Genomic DNA, 18,171 nt, shown 5'->3' with positions numbered 1-18,171 from the left:
ATACCAGCTGAACCTCTTTGCTTTATATATACACTATATATATATTTTTGTGGATATAAAGTATACTTTATATATATTTATATATGCTTATTATATTTATTTTATATGCTTATTTATATATTTTTAATATGCTTTGTTTCTAATGGTTAAAGTAGATTGTATATATATATTTATATCAAGTGTGTATTTATATATATATACTTTGTGTAAAGTGTATGTGTATATGTGTGTATATATGTATATATATATACACACACTTTACACAGCAAATTAAACCATAATCCTTAAGCCCATCTAAATTAACACATGGAATTTCCTTTTCCCCTTTCCCCTGCAGATACCAGCTGAACCTCTTTGCCCGCATGTGCCTGGACCGGCAGTACCTGGCCATCAATGAGATCTCGGGGCAGCTGGACGTGGACCTGATCCTGCGCTGTATGGCTGATGAGAACCTGCCCTACGACCTGCGCGCCTCCTTCTGCCGCCTGATGCTGCACATGCACGTGGACAGGGACCCCCAGGAGCAGGTGACCCCCGTCAAGTACGCCCGCCTCTGGTCTGAGATCCCCTCCGAGATCGCCATCGACGAGTGAGTGCGGGGCTGCCGCTGCTCGGGGCACGGCGGGCGTGGACACGGGGCCTTTTCACCCAGCTTTCTTCTTCGCTGCTCGTGTTTGTATGGCTTTCTGAAAGTATCCTGCTTAATTCTAATTGGTTGGTACTCAGTTCATTGGTTAGTAGTTGCTAGAGCTTGCCAAACACTTCATTTTCTAAAGGCGTTTGTGTTCTTGTCTCCTGGGTAGAAGATGCTTCCCACGGGTACCAGTCCCTCCTCTCCCAGGTGCAGGTTGGTTCCCCTGGGACAGGGATGATTGCTGGATTGATTCTGGACAGGATTGATTCTCACAGATCCTTGTCAGCCCGGCCATCAGCTGTACTTAGCCCAAGCACCAGCCTGAGCCATGACTTTACAAGGTTTTACCCGTATGCAACAGCTGTGGGGTTTTAAGGCAGCACCAGGCCTGAAGTCATGCTTTGTTTATACAGTTGCTGTTTGTAAATAAATCAAACACACTGTAAGGTGTTGCTGAGAATGAAATAAGCTCCCTTTGTGTGTGGGGTGAGCTCAGTGGTCACAGCGTGTCTGGGCAATGTGACCATGGAGTGACCTGGACCTCTCTCCTCCTGCCTCATTTGGTTGGAGAACCACAGAATTGTTAAGCTTGGGAAAGCCCTTCAAGCTCAAGTCCAGCGCTGAGCTGTGTCCCTAAGTGCCACATCCACACATCTTTGGGACATTTCAGGGATGGTGCTTCCAGCGCTGCCCTGGGCCCCTGTTCCAGGGCTTGACCACTGTTCCAGTGAAGACATTTTCACTAAAATCTCTCTAAACCTCCCCAATCTGGGGCCATTTCCTTTGAGTGTGGTCCCCTCAGCACAGATTGTCCTTATGGGAGCTCACCACCAGCAGAAACAGGGGGAAGATGCTCAAACAAGGACACATTCCTGAACTTCCAGTGGAAAATCCTCTGGCACAGTGCTCAAAACCTACACAAAGCCACAGCTGGAGCAGACACGTGGTTTCTTGACCACTTGTATTAACTCTATAAGTAAGAATTCCAAATTTATAGTACTCAGCTGTTCAGAGCTCATTTTTTTTCAGTTGGAGAAAATGAACACCTAAAATTGAAGTTATGTCTTAGGAATTTAAGTCTTGTCAATGTTAATACTGGTGTTCAGTGGTTTCTTGTATTTCCCTCCTTGCCAGCCTGGTTTTCTCTGCTGAGAAAGATGCAGTAGAAAATAAATCAAATTTCAAGGCCAAAATATAAAACCAAATGGTTTTAGCTCTGGCAGGAGCTCACCAGTAATAAGTGATCAAATAGGAAGCAAAAGTATTTTGTGGGAAGTGGGGGGATTGTCCTTCTCAAAGTCATTCTGCACATACTGAGAAAAAACCCTAGAATTTATATTAAAAATTAATATCTGCTTTGCATATATATTGGTTTTATTTGGAGGAAAAATACCATCCCCACTCAGCCTCTCTTGGCCACTTGTTCTCCTCAGTGCTACACATCACTTGTCATTGTTTCCACTCAAATAATGAGGTTGCTTTTTGTGTTTTTTGGGACCAAATTATCTTTTTTTTTTTATTATTTTCCTCAGATGTTTTAAAATAGTACCTAATGAGCATATGGGATAAACCAACAAAAGCCAGGAAATTCTGGTGTCAGTGTCCTGACTCCCTCATTTGGATAAATTATTTACCAGCCTTTAGCTTTTCTTAGATTTTGACAAACCAATGAAAAATTGTACTGGGGGGGAAAAGAGCCCTGTGTATTTGCATGCTAAGTTTTGTTTTGTTTTCTTTTTTTTGTTCTTTTTTTTTCCCCTCTTCAGCTATGATAGCAGTGGAACTTCCAAAGATGAAATTAAGGAGAGATTTGCACAAACAATGGAATTTGTAGAGGAATATTTAAGAGATGTGGTGTGTCAGAGGTTCCCTTTCTCTGATAAAGAGAAAAATAAGCTCACTTTTGAGGTAGTTATCCAGTTCTGATTTTATCCTATTTTTTTTTTTTTTTGTGGAATGTTGGTTATTTTTTCAGCACCAGGTAGTTTGGCAAGTAATTAGTGGGTGTAATTAGTGAGTGCTGAGCCTCAGCTGGCTCCTTTCTCCTTGTGCAAGTAATCCCACTAAAATTTGTGAGTTTGCAATGATGGTTCTTGAAATACAATTAATGCACATCAGTTTGTCTGATGTTTGCAGCAGCCTTGTTTACTCTCTGGGCTCTCAGTGTTACTGCAAAGCCAGGCTTTACTGGAATAAATATCTCAAAAATTCAACACTGTTTGCACACACAGAGAGTCTCCAGAGCTGATGTTCACCAAGAGAAAAAGTGTCCTGTGCCTTACTGACCTGTTAAAATAGTCTAATGAAACCAATTGTTGCAAATCCATGCAACAAATAACCATTAATTTAAGAAAAGCTGTGATATCCTATAAAAAAATAGAGTTGATGTCATACACTTCTAATACTGGGGCTGCATTAAATATTTGCCCTGTATGTGATATTTTTATGCGGGTCCTTATGGGGTGGACTTGTGGGGGAATTTTATAGCTTGGAAGTTACCAAGCTCAGCTTTATGGGTGTGATATCTTTTTTCTAAGACAATGATAAAAATTATCTGTACCTTCCCTCTAGTCTTGCCCTGTTTTGTAATGAGACAAGTACAGTCTGAGCTATAGAATATCAGTTGCAGATACAGACATGAACTGCAAGCATTGCAGTATTTGTAGGCAAATAGGAAATTTTCTGCTGTGATGTAGAACTAGACAGTCTTGCAGAATTCCCAGATATTGTGATAAAATGTGACCCTCAGCCAGCTTCTTAAATCTTGTCACTGTGTTAAGACAACTTGACTGTGATAGCAAAATGTTTAGTATTAATCAGGCTTTTTATTGTTATTTTGGTAGGTTGTTAACTTAGCCAGAAATCTGATATATTTTGGTTTCTACAACTTCTGTGACCTCCTCAGACTAACCAAAATCCTCCTTGCTATATTAGACTGTGTGCACATCACTACCATCTTCCCTATTACCAAGATGGCAAAAGGCGAGGAAAGTAAAGGTAAGGCTGGAAAGTGTAGGACAGAAAGTTCTTGGGTGGCTCTAGTTCATCTCAAAATGTCACTGTGGGGTGGAACAATGAAGTCACACAGCATCCTGAGCTGGAAGGGACCCACCAGGCTCACCCAGCCCAGCTCCTGGCCCTACAGACACCCCAGCAATCCCACCCTGGCATCCCTGGCAGTGCTGTCCAAAGGCTCCTGGAGCTCTGGGGCTGCTGTGCCCATTCCTGGGGAGCCTGGGCAGTGCCAGCACCCTCTGGGGGAAGAACCTTCCCCAAAATCCAGCCTGACCTGCCCTGGCCCAGCTCCAGCTGTTCTCTGGGTGCTGTCCCTGTCCCAGGGAGCAGAGCTGGGAGCTGCCCCTTGGGAGGGGACCCAGTGAGGTCTGACCTCGGTGTGCTCTGCCCCATCTGAACAGACCAAGAAATCTCACTGCTCCTTATATCACTTCTCTAGTCCATTCCCCATCTTTGTAGCCTCCTTTGGGTGCTCTCTAACATCTTTGGATCTTACATTTTGGCCCCCAAAACTGCCTCCAGGACTGGAGGTGAGGCTGCCCCAGAGCAGAGGAGAGCAGGACAGTCCCCTCCCTCCCTGGCCAGTGGTGCTGTGCTTGGAAATCCTTTCTGTCCATGGCTCAGTTGTAAAGCTGAATATTGCCTGTGATGGGAAAGGGCAGGAGGCTTCTCCAAGCACTGCAGTGCTTCTGTTGGCTTCCCCTGTGCCCAGGGTGTGGATGTGTCATGTTGGGACAGTTTCCCATTGCAGGCTGTGGCTGGTCCTTGCCCTGTCAGTGCAGCCCCATTCCAGCACACTAAGCCTTGTGTTTCCTCTCTGAAGGGAGCAATGTGATGAGGTCCATCCACGGCGTGGGGGAGCTGATGACCCAGGTGGTGCTCAGGGGCGGGGGGTTCCTGCCCATGACTCCCCTGGCAGCTGCCCCTGAGGGCAATGTCAAGCAGAGTGAGCCAGAGAAGGAGGACATCCTGGTCATGGACACCAAGCTCAAGATCATCGAGATACTCCAGGTACCACATGGATGCAGCTCCTCGTGCTGTCCTCCAGCATCAATTGTGTTCTGCTGCCTCTTAATGTACTTCTGACTCTCAGACTGGGAAAGTATTGCAGGGGTGACCTTGTCAGGCACAGGGCTCCAAACTTGTTTATGACAATATTGTGCCATTATTGAAAGAATTTATTAGAAAAGAGTTTGCAGTAAAAGAAAAGAAATTTGTGTATTTAGCAGTGCTTTGTGAGTATCTGACTTGAGGCAGAGCTGTCATTTTCCACCCTGTTGTCTTCCCAATTTCTCTGGGTCTGCGGGGCCATCAGAAGTGCCCTGAGGAATGGGGAGATCTGGAGACTCCTCTTGGCACAGCCCTCAGCCTGCCATGTGTTTTCAGCATGCACAGCCAGCCTCTCTCTCTTCCATCTCTGCCTTTCTCACTCGCTCACCCCAACGTCTTTAGGATGCACGCATTTTTCCTCGTTATTGACTCAGAATTATTGAGCTGAGATGCATCTTCCCTCTCTGGGTGTGGGAGTGCTTTTTGTGCTCAGAAGTTTCATCAGCCAGGCCTGGGGGTCAGCATGCTGCCAGAGCCTGGTGGGTGAAGGCAGCAGAGCAGCAGGAGAGCCCTGCTGTTCCTTGCCCGTGCCCCGTGGGAGGCTCTGCCCTTGCCTCAGCAGCAGGTGCAGCACAGGGGAGGCTCCATTCCTTCCTTGCACCATTGCTAATTTCAGCTCAAGGCAGAGCTTCTCTCGTGGCCTGGCATGTGCAGGGGGCTATTTCAGTGTGCCAGTGTTCCCTGCTACCAGGGGCCATTCAAGCTGGCATTAAGCATTTTCCCTGAAAGCTGCAAGAACTCTGAGTGTTCTTGGCTTTGTAGCTCCTTCCTCAAGGGGAAGACCGTGGAGAAGGTGGTCTCTGCTAGGCTGGCGGTTTCTGTGGCACCAGCTGGTCCAGCCCAGCTGAAGTGGTGACTTGTATGGCACAGCCTGGCTCCTGGCAGCTCATGTCCTGCTCCTGTGTCCCAGCGCCCCGGGCGAGCAGCAGCATGTGTTCAGGATGGAGATGGAAGTGCTGCTTTCCTTTCCTGAGGGATGGGGTGAGGATGCCAGCATCACACAGGAATGAGGCACCAAAACCCTGCCAAAATGTCTTACTCATCAGTATTTATTATGTGTGTGTATCATGCTCGTTGAAATCCCTGGAAAATATTACTGAGTTCTGGGGGTTTTGAAGGTGATATTTACATATCATGGAAAGATGGAATCCCAGAATGGTTTGTGTTGAAAGAGACCTTGAAGCTCATCCAGTTCCACTCCTTGCCATGGGCAGGGACACCTTCCAGGGTGCTCCAAGCTCTGTCCATCCTGGCCTTGGACACTTCAGGGATCCAGGGGCAGCCACAGCTGCTCTGGGCACCCTGTGCCAGGGCCTCACCACCCTGGGTAACTTTGCCAGGTTAAATCCACATCCCTGCTCAGCTGATGTCTTTGTGTGAATTGTAGATGTGGTGGAAATACACAGATTATTTCAACATTTCTCCTACTTCTGTGTCATCAGTTTATTCTGAACGTGCGGTTGGACTACAGGATCTCCTGCCTGCTTTGTATATTTAAACATGAATTTGATGAAAGCAATGCCCAGATGTCTGAATCCCCCACTGGAAGCAGTAGTCAGGAAATGCCAGCTAATGTACCAGGTGGGTTATTTGGCAAGGAATGAGGTTGTGTGGCATAGGGAAGACTCTGGAATCTTCAAGGTGCTGATGGGATGATTGTTTCAGGTCCCACTTGCCATTTGAAATGTTTTTAAGCTGGAAAGACATCTTTGCTGTCACTCTGATCTCATGTATTTGTCTTGTTTATTTTTTCAGGAGCCCTGGACTTCGAACACATTGAAGAACAAGCTGAGGGGATCTTTGGTGGAAGGAAAGTATCTTTTCACAGATGCTAATTGAGGGGAAGTCCCCAGGCTGGAGGGCTCCCAAGGAGTGGGGACTGGGAAAACAGCTTCATTGTCCTAAAATGGCCTTGATGCAGCTCAGAGTAGGGTCCATCTGGATCCAGAGATAAGGAACAGGGGTTCTTCAGCCAGAAGGATCATCAGGGGAGGGCTCTGTGCTGTGGGTGAAAGCCAAGGTGCAGGGTTAGTGCATCTCAGCTCGATGCTGCAATAAAGTCTCAGTACAATTTCCCCCCTTATTTAAAAGTAAGAAAAAAAGGTTTTCTGCCACTGCTAAGAGAATTTAGAACCTGCTGGGACCCTCGGTCTAATGTGCTGGTTAACTCCTGCTGTGTTTCCAGTGAGGAGAACACCCCTCTGGATTTGGATGATCATGGGGGCAGGACTTTCCTCCGGGTCCTGCTGCATTTAACGATGCACGATTACCCTCCCCTGGTGTCTGGTGCACTGCAGCTGCTCTTCAGGCACTTCAGCCAGAGACAAGAAGTCCTTCAGGCTTTCAAGCAGGTACCTGTGTGTCTGGAGAGAGTTATTCCTCATCTGAATGTATTTATGGCAGCTGAACCCAGCCCTTTTTGTGCAACTCGTGGCTTTGCCTCCCTGTAAGGTTCAACTGCTCGTTACCAGCCAAGATGTTGACAACTACAAGCAGATCAAACAAGATTTGGACCAGCTGAGGTCAATAGTGGAGAAATCTGAGCTCTGGGTGTACAAAGGCCAAGGTCCTGATGAGGCCATGGACAGTGTGCCAGGTGAAAACGAGCACAAGAAGAAAGAGGTAATTGGGTTGTGTTTGTGTGAATTTGGGTGGGTATTTGGAGGGTGTAGCTGCTGTCAGAACTGTGACAAGGCCCTTCTTCCCAGCACACTGCCTAGGTGAGGTTCTCTCTACTGCTTTCAGGTTGAGGCAGGAATAAGAGCAGAACTTGAGCCAGGTGATGCCCAGTAGCAGCCCTGAGGTGTCACCTTTAGGGTCTGACAGGGCTGGTTTGGGTTTGCTCTGGCTCCCCTTTCAGCACTGACCAGTGGCACGGGATTTGTGCAATCAAAAGTACCTCAAGTAAGGTAAGGGCAGAGCTGTGAGCTGCTCAGGTGACAGCAGAGAACTGTGCTTTATCTCTACCTGATAACAAAGGATTTTCCCCACATGCACATCTGGCTTAGAGCTCTTTTAGTACCTTGTTTCCATGTAATTTGCAATCAGGAAAGACTGGCTGAGGGGATGCAAGAAGCAGTCCCTGGTTTAGGAACATGTATTGCTGGAAGTAAATACAAGTAATCCACTTGTTGCTTTTCTTGTACACATTGCTGTGAGGAATCTCTTGGTATTTGTGCAGTGACAGTTTAATAACAATAGGGAGAGAAAGGAAGGGTTTTTTTCTGAGGGGAGACTTGATTAGAGACAGAATGTGACAGGCAAAGGACGGGAGGTTGCTGCCTCTGAAATCATCCCTCCCTCACCTTGTTTTGTGTCCTAGAGGTCAATGTGACTTGACAGGATAATTGTATGTGTTTTTCTGAGGCTGTCAGAGCTGGAGGATGACAGTCCTTCCCAGGAGGAGAGCGGGCGCTATCCTAGAACGGTAATTTTAGCCTTCATGTAGACAGTAGTATAAGCTACTAATAAATTGTCTGATTTTATCCTCAGGAAGGTCACAGCAAGTCTCAAAAGCCTGAAAGTACTAGCAGCTACAACTACCGGGTAGTAAAAGAGGTAAAACTTTGCTTCTTGATAGTTCACTGGAAGTGTAAATGAGTAACAGAGCTCTGGAGAGCTGCAGTCAGAGGGAGGCACCCAGGAAAGTCTGAGTCACTCTGCCATTGTGGAAACTATTTGCTGAGTAATAACAAATCCCAACTTGAATGAGAAGCCAGGATAGAATAATCACGACGTGTGTGCTCTTTCCTTAAGAATGGATTAGTGAGAAACGTGACGTTTGCTGCTGTTTCAGTGGTAATAACACAATATTTTTATTGTTAAGGACTACAAAGACAGTAAGCAAGGGGAGAAGCCATTTATTTCTCCCTGTCCTGAGTACCTTGCACTCAAAGCCACTGTGCTGTTGAAATTTAATGTAGAAAGTACCAGATGAAAAACGTGCTGTGCTGCTGGTGTGGTGTGAGCTGAAGGTGTGTCTGTGGCTCTGCTGTGGAGCTTGATGTTGTGTTCACTTGACATGGCTGAGTTCTGCAGGAGCATAGAATCTCAGAACTGTAGAGTGTCCTGAGGTGGAAGGGACCCACAAGGATCATCCAAGTCCAGCAGCCCTAGTCAGATGCCACGGATGGAGCCTGGGCCACGAGGGGCTGCCTGGAGCCGCTCTGCTCCTGCAGATGAGTTGGTCCCTGGTGCTGCTCTCTGGGACCTGGCGTTCTCTGGAAGGAAAGCCAGAGTTGGGCTCTAAGGCCAGTGTCTCCTGCAGATCCTGCTGCGGCTCAGCAAGCTCTGCGTGCAGGAGGGGGCCTCGGTGAGGAAGAGCAGGAAGCAGCAGCAGCGACTCCTGAGGAACATGGGAGCTCACGCCGTGGTGCTGGAGCTGCTGCAGATCCCTTACGAGAAGGTGGGGCTTTGTGTCATGCTGACAGGCTTTTGATACCTCCTCTGAATCTTCCTGAACCTCCTCCCTGTGGATTGGATGCACAGAGGCTGGTTTATGTAGCCTCATAGTCCATAGAATACCCACTCTCAGAAATAAGGAGCTCAGACAAGCTCTGTTTATTTGAAGCCTGTGAATATGCAGATTGCCTGAAGAAATATTCACAAATCATACTGCAGCATTAAGGTTCAGCTCTGAGCTTTTCATGTGAGCCAGGTGCTGCCTTGAGGTTAAGCTGTGTTGATGGGAGCAAGACCCTCGTTGTGAGGCAGCTGTGTGAGCACCATCCTGGGGACAAGGAGGGAAGGGAGGGTGCCTGGTGCCCCAGGGGTTTATGAGCAGTGCATACAGACCTTCCCCCAGCTGTAGAGTCCTAAACTCCCCCTTAGAGGTGAATAAATACCCACTGGCTCTCCAGGTGAGGTCTGCTGCTCCTAATTGGCCTTATCAGGGCTAACACTTGGCAGCTGTGCAGGCTGGAGCCCACTGGGGCTGGGATGTGCCTGTGAGCCTGCAGAGCACCAGGCTGTGCTGACACAGCACACCCCAAGGTCATCACGTTGGCTGCTCATCCATCACAGCTGACAGGTATTTATCAGTACTGAGGTGAGGCACCTCTGCACATTTTCCTGGTCACTCTGCTGCCCTCTCTTTCAAACTCATCAGGTTTCTGCGAACCAGTAATTCTACACAGTAGCTTTGATTAATGTTGATTCTCGTGGTTTCTTGCGTCATATTTTGCTAAAAAAGCAGCAGCAAAAACACCTTTCAACGCCTTCTCATCACCTTTCTGTCCCATACATGGGAATGTGCATCAGACAGGCAGTGTGGAAGGGGTTTCACCCTTGGAAAGATACGAAATTCCTTAAAAATAAAAACAGGCAGTAATTTTCCAAAGCGCGGCTCCAGCCGTCGGTGGGCTGGGAATCCACGCTGACGTCAGAGGAAGGGCACTGGTTCCTCAGCAATGCTTGGAAGGCTGCAAGGAGGTTCCAGTAAAGATAAATTGGGCTGAGCTGGTGCAAAAGCAACTTTCCATGGCTGCTTTGCCATGAGCTTGCCCGTGCGTGGCTGCGGAAGGGCTGAGCGGGACGTGGCAGCTCTCCTGGGCAGCCCCGAGGTGATGATGTGTGCTTTGGCCAAGGGGCTGGGACGTTCAGAGGAGTAGAAGTGACTAAAGCACGTTGCTGGCAGGCCTGGCTGTGGAATAGGCACTTTTAGAGAATAACCTACTGTAATTTCTATTATGGGCTTTATTTTTGACGCTCTTTGGAAGCGTGGAGCTGGCCTAGCTCATCCCAAACGTCTGTGAACTGGGTGGAGGTTTGTTTTCCTTCGGGGTGTGAGAGACGTGACAGTTCCCTTGCTGGAGCTGTGGTTCATCCTGTGCTCACCTCAAGGTGAACCTTTGGATTCTTTTTAACCCCCTCTTCTTTGTCATGCAATCCCAGGCTGAAGACACGAGGATGCAGGAGATAATGAAGCTTGCACACGAGTTCCTGCAGAACTTCTGTGCTGGGAACCAACAGAACCAGGCCTTGCTGCACAAGCACATAAACCTGTTCCTTAACCCAGGGGTAAGAATAACCTCAGGCCGTGATTTATTTTTTTGTTCTAGCAGGAGAAGGGACTGCACTGTCCTTGGTGATACCTCTGGGGCTGTTCTGTTGGAAGATTGGTTGAAGAGGTCACATTTTGTTTTCGTTCTAAAGCCTCAAAAGTTGGCAAGATGTTTGTTTAGGGCAGTTTCAGCGTAGAAAGTTCAAGAGGCTGAAGTGGAGTGAAAAATAGGCTGAGATAGGAGCAGTGGTGTTGAAAGCTGAGGCCCTCAGCAAAATTCCCTTCAGCCCTGTGCTTGCAGGAGTGTTGGCTTTACCCTAACCCTGGTGGGGATGTGTTGGGTTGTTGATTTTCTGACGTTTTGCTCCCTTTCATCCCCTCCATCAGATCCTGGAAGCAGTGACAATGCAGCACATTTTCATGAACAACTTCCAGCTCTGCAGTGAGATCAACGAGCGCGTGGTTCAGCACTTCGTCCACTGCATCGAGACGCACGGCAGGAACGTTCAGTACATCAAGTTCCTGCAGACCATCGTCAAGGCAGAGGGGAAATTCATTAAGAAATGCCAAGATATGGTAATGGCTGAGGTGAGAGCTGCAGAGATTTGCAGGGTCTGAACAGAAGTTTGCACATAGCAGTTGGTGAACATGACAAATTGATCCTCTCGCTTCGGGGACTGCCAAGAAGCTGACAGCTCTCACCATGCAAAAAGAGCATTACAGCTCCCAGGAAGCTCAGGCTTTTTGTGACCAAAAGCTCTCTGAGCTCCTGACTCACAGGTGTAATGAGGGGTTGGTTGTTAATGGCACGAGTTGCTTCCCAGGCCTGTACCCAGCAGCAATGTAGGTGGGGTTATCAAGCAAGGGTGCCTTTGTCTAGCAAAATTGGCTTGAAGAGAAGTAGTTTAATTTCAAGATCACTAAAGCAGAAGGAGAAATTCACCATGATAGCATTTTGATGAGAGTTTTCTATGAAATTTTAGAACCATCATAGAATCACCTTTCACTATCCCAGGGTGCTTCAAGCTCCCTCCAATCTGGCCTTGGGCACTTCCAGGAATGGGGCAGCCCCAGCTTCTCTGGGCAACTGTGCCAAGCCCTCACCACCCATATTTTTCTGCCATCTAAACCTGCTCTCAATTTGAAGCCATCCCCCTTTGTCCTGTCTCTCCCCAAGCCCTTGCAGATTGTCTTTGCAAGATGTGCTTACTCAGCTTTCGAGTGTGAAGGGGAAGCAGATGAGGATCAGCCTTAGGTGTGTGGGTAACTGGAAACTGGGGAGCCAGGATGAAAGGGAGAGGTCAGAGAAGGGTGAATGAATGCCTTTAAGGGGGATGTTGGATGGGATCTGTTTGGCAGATCTGCACATCTGATGGAATGTTTTGGCCTCCTCAGCAGGGGGAGCCCCAGGATCAGATTTGTCCAGTCTGGCTTTTGAGCATCAGTCCTGATGGGAAGATGGAAAATATTTCATATTTTGTTGTTCAGCTCAAAACCAGCTCCATGAGCTTCTCAACACTTACTTGGGTGTGAGATGCTCAGCAAGGGCCTCTCCCACGGTCAGCAGCTGCCCTGAGGGTTTTCTTCTACATCTTAGCCTGCTGTTTTTCCCAAACCCTGTGGGAGAACAGCCCTGCATCCCTCCAGCTGTGTGCTCAGCAGTGGACCAGGGCTCAGTTTGCTCCATCTCCTTCCCTTCCTGGAGTTCCAGGAGGTCTGAGCTGCTCTGGAATCGTGGCCAGCCAGGTGTCAAATGTGAAGCTGATGGAAATCTCCAGTGTGTGGCTTGACGTGTCACTGGCCTTGGCAAGTGGCTGGTGTTTGTTGGGACGGGTGGAAGGAGTGAGCCCTGCAGTGCTCCCATCCCTGGGCAGCCCTCCAGCAGCACAGGGCTGTCCACAGCTGCCTTAGGAAGTCACCTGGGGTGACATGGAAAGGCACAATGGAAAGTCACAAACTTCTTGGCACAGCTTCTGGCCAGCAGGCAGCTGGGCTGGCTTTGAATTTCCTCAGAAGTGGTTCAGAAGGGGTCAGTTAGATGGGAAATGTCCTCCTGGAGGGAGCCCTGTGTCCCTGAGGGGCTGGGCAGCAGCAGTGGGACAGCCCCATGAGGGGATGCTGTGGGGGGACCCCAGGCTTGGCTCTGCTGATGGAATGCTCTCCTTGCCCCACAGCTGGTGAATGCAGGGGAGGATGTGCTGGTGTTCTACAACGACAGAGCCTCCTTCCAGACCCTGGTGCAGATGATGAGGTCGGAGAGGGACCGGATGGATGAGAACAGTCCCCTGATGTACCACATCCACCTGGTGGAGCTGCTGGCTGTGTGCACGGAGGGCAAAAACGTCTACACGGAGATCAAGTGCAACTCCCTCCTCCCTCTGGATGACATTGTCAGGGTGGTGACCCACGAGGATTGCATACCTGAGGTGAGGGCTTGCAGGAGAGCTGGGCTGTTTGTGTTAAGAACGTGCTGGGTTTGGGTGTGAGAGGGTTGACCCTGCTGGGTCTGGCCTGGCAGGGGTTGGTGCAGGTGGGCAGCGAGCTGGGAACTGCAGCCCTTCCCTGCTGCTGCTGTTGGCACCTCCAGCCAGCCTGGATAGTCCTGTTAAATCCTTTTATACTTCCTCCTTACCCTGCAAGTGGCAATGTGATGCTGTACTTGGTTATTTTATAGGGTTCTTGAGGCAGAGAGGTTTATGGATGTGCTGCTAACCTTGAACAGATGGTTCTGCAGAACTGGAAATTATTATTATGCTGACGTTTTGTCTGCAGTCATCCTGGGGGTTTTTTATTGGATGGTGTCTTGCTATTCATGGCATTAAATTTCACCAGTGTTTAAGTGAAAGGAAGAAGTAGAATGCCAAATTATCTGTGTAGCACTTTTAATGTGGCATTATATTCATTCATACCACCATTCAGGTTCTTATTCTTTATGAATTATTTTCTCTACTTTTAGGTCAAAATAGCATACATCAACTTCTTGAATCACTGCTATGTGGACACAGAAGTAGAAATGAAAGAGATTTACACCAGTAATCACATGTGGAAGCTGTTTGAGAACTTCCTGGTTGACATCTGTCGGGTAATGTATCTGCCCCAAGGAACTGAATTCAGCCTGAAAACCTCTTTATTCCAGAGCAGTAAGGATAAGACATCCCAGTGCATCAAGGCAATAAGTACCCTGAATACTCTGTTCCTGCAAATATGTGCCTCCTTTTCCTTGTGCCTGTGGATTTCATTAGTCATATTCCATGGAACACATCCATATTTTCCTTTTTAAAAGAAAAATCCGAGCCCAAACCCAAGCTCAGTGAAGCTCCACACCCTGCTCCTTTGTCCAGTGCCTTTTCTGTCCTGCCACCTGGCCTGCTTATTCTGGCAGCATCTCTGAGCTCCTTCCTGAGCAGCACTCGGCGTTTTTTGGCAGGTCAGGACAGATTGTTTTCCAGGCTTGGTGTTTATTTGGCCATATGGCTTTTTGCCTGGGATTCCAAGTATTTCCCCATACGAAAGCATTACACCTCAGTGCTCCCCATCCTGCTCTTGCCTTCCTCCAAGACACTGTGGTTTTTTCCCTCCCCCAGCCGTGCTCTGGGCCAGCACACCAAACCAGGAGCAGCTCTGGCTCTGCTCTGGTGTGGGCTGGAGATGCAGAGCCCCCGTGTCACTGCATTGCTGGGACCAGGACAATGTGAAATGAGGAACTCCAGTCTCTGGTGCGCTGGTGAGCTGCCCTGACCCTGCTGTGGTTTGTGCTGCAGGCCTGCAACAACACCAGCGACAGGAAGCACGCAGACGCCATCCTGGAGAAGTACGTGACCGAGATCGTCATGAGCATCGTCACCACCTTCTTCAGCTCCCCCTTCTCCGACCAGAGCACCACCCTGCAGGTGGGGAATGCACACAGAGCAGGGAGAGCACTGCCAGGGCACTTGTGTTCATTCCACTTAGTGCCATTGACAGTGCAAAGGAAACATGGGGGAGCAGTGGTGGTGTAATTGGGGGGCAAATACATCGCAGTTCTTGGTGACCACACTGGTCCTTTTGCTGTAGAAATGGAAAAACATGCAGGTCACTGTACAAATGTTCTTCTAGAAAAGCTCAAATGGCACACTAATTCATCAGTGCATTCAGCTCTGTGCTACCACCAAGGTCTTCTGTGGAGAGTTCTTGTGTGTCATTGAATCCCAGAATGGTTTGTGTTGGAAGGGACCTTAAAGCCCATCTCATCCAACCCCTGCCACAGATACCACAGAGGCAGCAAGGGTGATTGATTAAGGACAGCATATTTTACAGAAAGATTCAATTTCCCTTAAAAAAAAAAGGATTCAGAACAAGAATCCAGAAACTCTCATGTGTCTCACCAAGTAGATTTTGGCTAGTTCAGAAGTTGGGGAAATGTGAAGGAGGAGCTTGGAACACCTGTGAAGGGGAGAACGCAGAGAGTTGTACAGCAGAGCAGCAGAGTCAGGATGTTGCCCTAATATTTATATTTGTACAGAGATAACCCTGTTCTTTATGCATAAATAACTTTCTGGGAAGGTGTGGGTGGAGTGGTCAGGTGTGTGGCAGCTCTGGCAGGAGGTTGAGAGGGGCAGCTGTTGAAACTTGATGCAACCTGGTAGTGCCAAGGGCAGGTGTTTGCAGTGCAACCTCCAGGTCTAAAGCTCATCCAGCCCTACCCCTGCCTGTCTCTGACCTCAGCAGAGTGAGCAGTGCAGCAGCTGATTTGCTCCTCAGGTGACTTTGGTTGCTATTGCACCTTCTGTGCTCCTCAGAGAAGTGAGACATGGAGACTGTGGCCTTGTCCTGGGCTCTGCCCTTCCTCTGTGCCGTGTACCTGAGCTGCCCTGCTCTTACTTGTTATCTCTGAGATGCAGCATTTGAATACACATCTTGCCATCTTATTTTAGCCATCTGTTAATGTTATATCAGCAGTTTTTCTTTAGTTTCTCAATCTCCCCCTCTGTCTAGCAAGATGAAGTCACTTGGTTCACCTCTTTTCCCTTCTCAGTTGATAGATCTGCCTTGTCCTAGATTCATCTTTCCTCCTCATCTCCAATTTAGAAGTGGCTTCTCTCCCTTTTCCTGCCTGTCAATACTCTTGTCTATACCCAGGGACTCTCCCCCTGAGGAGCACAGCCTATTGTCCATCCCTGCTCCAGGTGGGATTTCCTCCCCTCTGGGGTGCTGCAGGTGGGCTGATCTCTGTAGGGAGGGGATGTGGCCACTCTGCTCTGGGTTCAGTCCCTCCCTGCCCTTCCTGCTGCACCTCTCATCCCAGCCAGCCTCCTCTTGCCTCCTGGTCCTTCATGTCAGGGCTTGTTTGACTGAAATCCTTCCTGCCCTGAGTCAGCCCTGCTAGTTCAGGGAACACCTTGTCCATCCATCATGTGGTTCAAATCACATAAAATTAGAAGAACACAAATCTCTTGGCAAAGGACAGCTGCCCACAGCTTCTCTTTAGCAAACATTGTTCAGCCTGTTTGCCTCCAAAGTTGTTGCTGCCCAAGGTTTCCCTTCCCAAGGGCAGCTGGAGACATAAGGGACATGGAGTAAATTTCCTATTTGATTTATTGACCTTGTTTAAGCAAGTGGAACATCTTAAAGGGTTTTGGAGACCAAAAAGTCTTTAGACATGAACTGAAAGGAATATGTGGGTGGTTTAAATCCAAACATGCTGGTATTTTCAGGGCCCTGGATGAATGCTGTTGATTGCCATGGTTTTTGGTGTTTGGCTTATTTCCAGAAAGGATAAATGGATATTTGCCTCTTAGCAATTCTAGGGGCTTAAACTTTGGTTCTCCTCTTGTACATTTTGTAACGGTGTTTTATTGAATTGATCTAATAGATTTCATTAGCTAATAGATTTGGCTTTTTACTCTAACTCCACTTTTTTCTTGCAAACAGGCTTTACTCTTGGCCAGAATAAATGAGGTATTTTTTTCCCCTGGTTCCTAAGTCCTTTGGTGTTTGCACTGTGGTGTAGTTCCTGTAGCTGATAGAAGCATTCCATAGCTAGTGGGCACAGGGACACAGGGTGTTCCCTCTCAGATTCAAATACTTAAAATGCTCTTTCCTCTACAGGTTGTAATATGTTGTTCTACAAAGTAATCACTGTACAAAACCAAATGGAGTTTTGGTCACTATTGTTGGGCAGCTGCAAAGGTGAAAGAACAGAGCTCATGGGCTTGGGTGTGTTGGAGCAGCTCACCTGTCTGTAGTGGAAGATCATCTTGTGAAATTCAGGGCTGAAAACCACACCTTGATTTTGGCTGATCCTGCAGCAGCTGCAGCGTTAGCCACTAACCACTGCCTGTGTTCCAAATAACACACAGCTGCTTTCTTAGTGAATTGGATATCAGCTAATAATGCCTGGGATGATGAGTTTCCAACTCTGGAGCTCTGCTGTCACATAGCCAAGCCCCATTTACCTGTGGCCTCTTGAGTCAGCTGCTGGTCAACACTAAAAGAGGAATCTGTGTGCCAGGCTTGCTGATAGCTCTGATAAAACAGATGAAGGTGACTGCTCACTTCCTTTGCTTAGTCAGGCTTCAATTACCAGGGCTTTCTGCTGCAGAAGCTCCTGTTTCATTTTCCCTTCCAGCATTGGTTCCCACCCTTCCCATGCAGCTGCTGATCCCGTGGTAGATACCCTGCCACCACGGGGAGTTGCCCAACAAGTGGTGCAGACCAGCTGGAAGGGACTGGAGAGTGGCAGCTGGGCTGGGAGCAGTGAGCCCTGCTGGGGTGAGGCTGTGACTGTGCTGTGCTTGCCTTGCAGACTCGGCAGCCCGTGTTCGTGCAGCTGCTGCAGGGGGTGTTCAGGGTCTACCACTGCACCTGGCTCATGCCCAGCCAGAAGGCCTCTGTGGAGAGCTGCATCCGGGTGCTCTCCGACGTAGGTAAGGAGTGGGGAGAGCACAGCTGCCTGCTCCAGGACTGCAGCCATCCAGGCTGGCTGCTGCTGTGTCGTCCTGCCACAGGGACGGTGTGGTTTGAGTCCTGCAGGTGCCACCTGGGATAACTCACAGCCCAGGCTTGTGCTGATAGATCATGGTAGTTGAGCAGTGGGTGTTGTCACTGCCACATGAAGTGCTTTGTCTGTCTGACCTTAAAACTCCCTGCAGCCCTGTTGATCTGCAGCAGGGAGATGGTTTTCATGGGAGCACTGAGGTTGGGAAAGCCCTCCAGGATCATAGAGCCCAAGCAGTGCCCAATCCCCACCTTGTCCCTGAGTGCCACCTCCAGCCCTTCCTTGGACACCTCCAGGGATGGGCACTCCAAACTCCCTGGGCAGTTCCAAAGCCTGAGCATCCTTTCCATGGAGAAATTCCTCCTGCTATGCAGCCTGACCCTTCCCTGGTGCAGCTGGGAGTGCCACTCCTGCCCATGAATTTGCTCCACTTTC

At 48.5% G+C, this 18,171-nt stretch overlaps 1 protein-coding gene across 1 annotated transcript in view; it reads left to right on the top strand.

Annotated features, from left to right (window-relative positions):
- ITPR1 (inositol 1,4,5-trisphosphate receptor type 1) overlaps window positions 1-18,171 on the top strand; it is a 162,882-nt gene that overhangs the window by 67,454 nt on the left and 77,257 nt on the right. Inside the window, exons 20-35 of the mRNA XM_066558246.1 lie at window positions 338-589; window positions 2,401-2,542; window positions 3,478-3,631; window positions 4,473-4,660; window positions 6,202-6,340; window positions 6,515-6,569; window positions 6,945-7,110; window positions 7,211-7,381; window positions 8,252-8,317; window positions 9,027-9,164; window positions 10,652-10,777; window positions 11,148-11,348; window positions 12,935-13,186; window positions 13,717-13,842; window positions 14,522-14,650; window positions 17,545-17,665. Coding sequence (XP_066414343.1) covers window positions 338-589; window positions 2,401-2,542; window positions 3,478-3,631; window positions 4,473-4,660; window positions 6,202-6,340; window positions 6,515-6,569; window positions 6,945-7,110; window positions 7,211-7,381; window positions 8,252-8,317; window positions 9,027-9,164; window positions 10,652-10,777; window positions 11,148-11,348; window positions 12,935-13,186; window positions 13,717-13,842; window positions 14,522-14,650; window positions 17,545-17,665 — 2,426 coding nt within the window. The remainder of the gene's footprint in view (window positions 1-337; window positions 590-2,400; window positions 2,543-3,477; window positions 3,632-4,472; window positions 4,661-6,201; window positions 6,341-6,514; window positions 6,570-6,944; window positions 7,111-7,210; window positions 7,382-8,251; window positions 8,318-9,026; window positions 9,165-10,651; window positions 10,778-11,147; window positions 11,349-12,934; window positions 13,187-13,716; window positions 13,843-14,521; window positions 14,651-17,544; window positions 17,666-18,171) is intronic.

This window comes from Molothrus aeneus, chromosome 12, assembly GCF_037042795.1.
Source record: "Molothrus aeneus isolate 106 chromosome 12, BPBGC_Maene_1.0, whole genome shotgun sequence".
Taxonomy (NCBI): domain Eukaryota; kingdom Metazoa; phylum Chordata; class Aves; order Passeriformes; family Icteridae; genus Molothrus; species Molothrus aeneus.
This window is presented reverse-complemented; position numbering and strand designations above follow the sequence as displayed.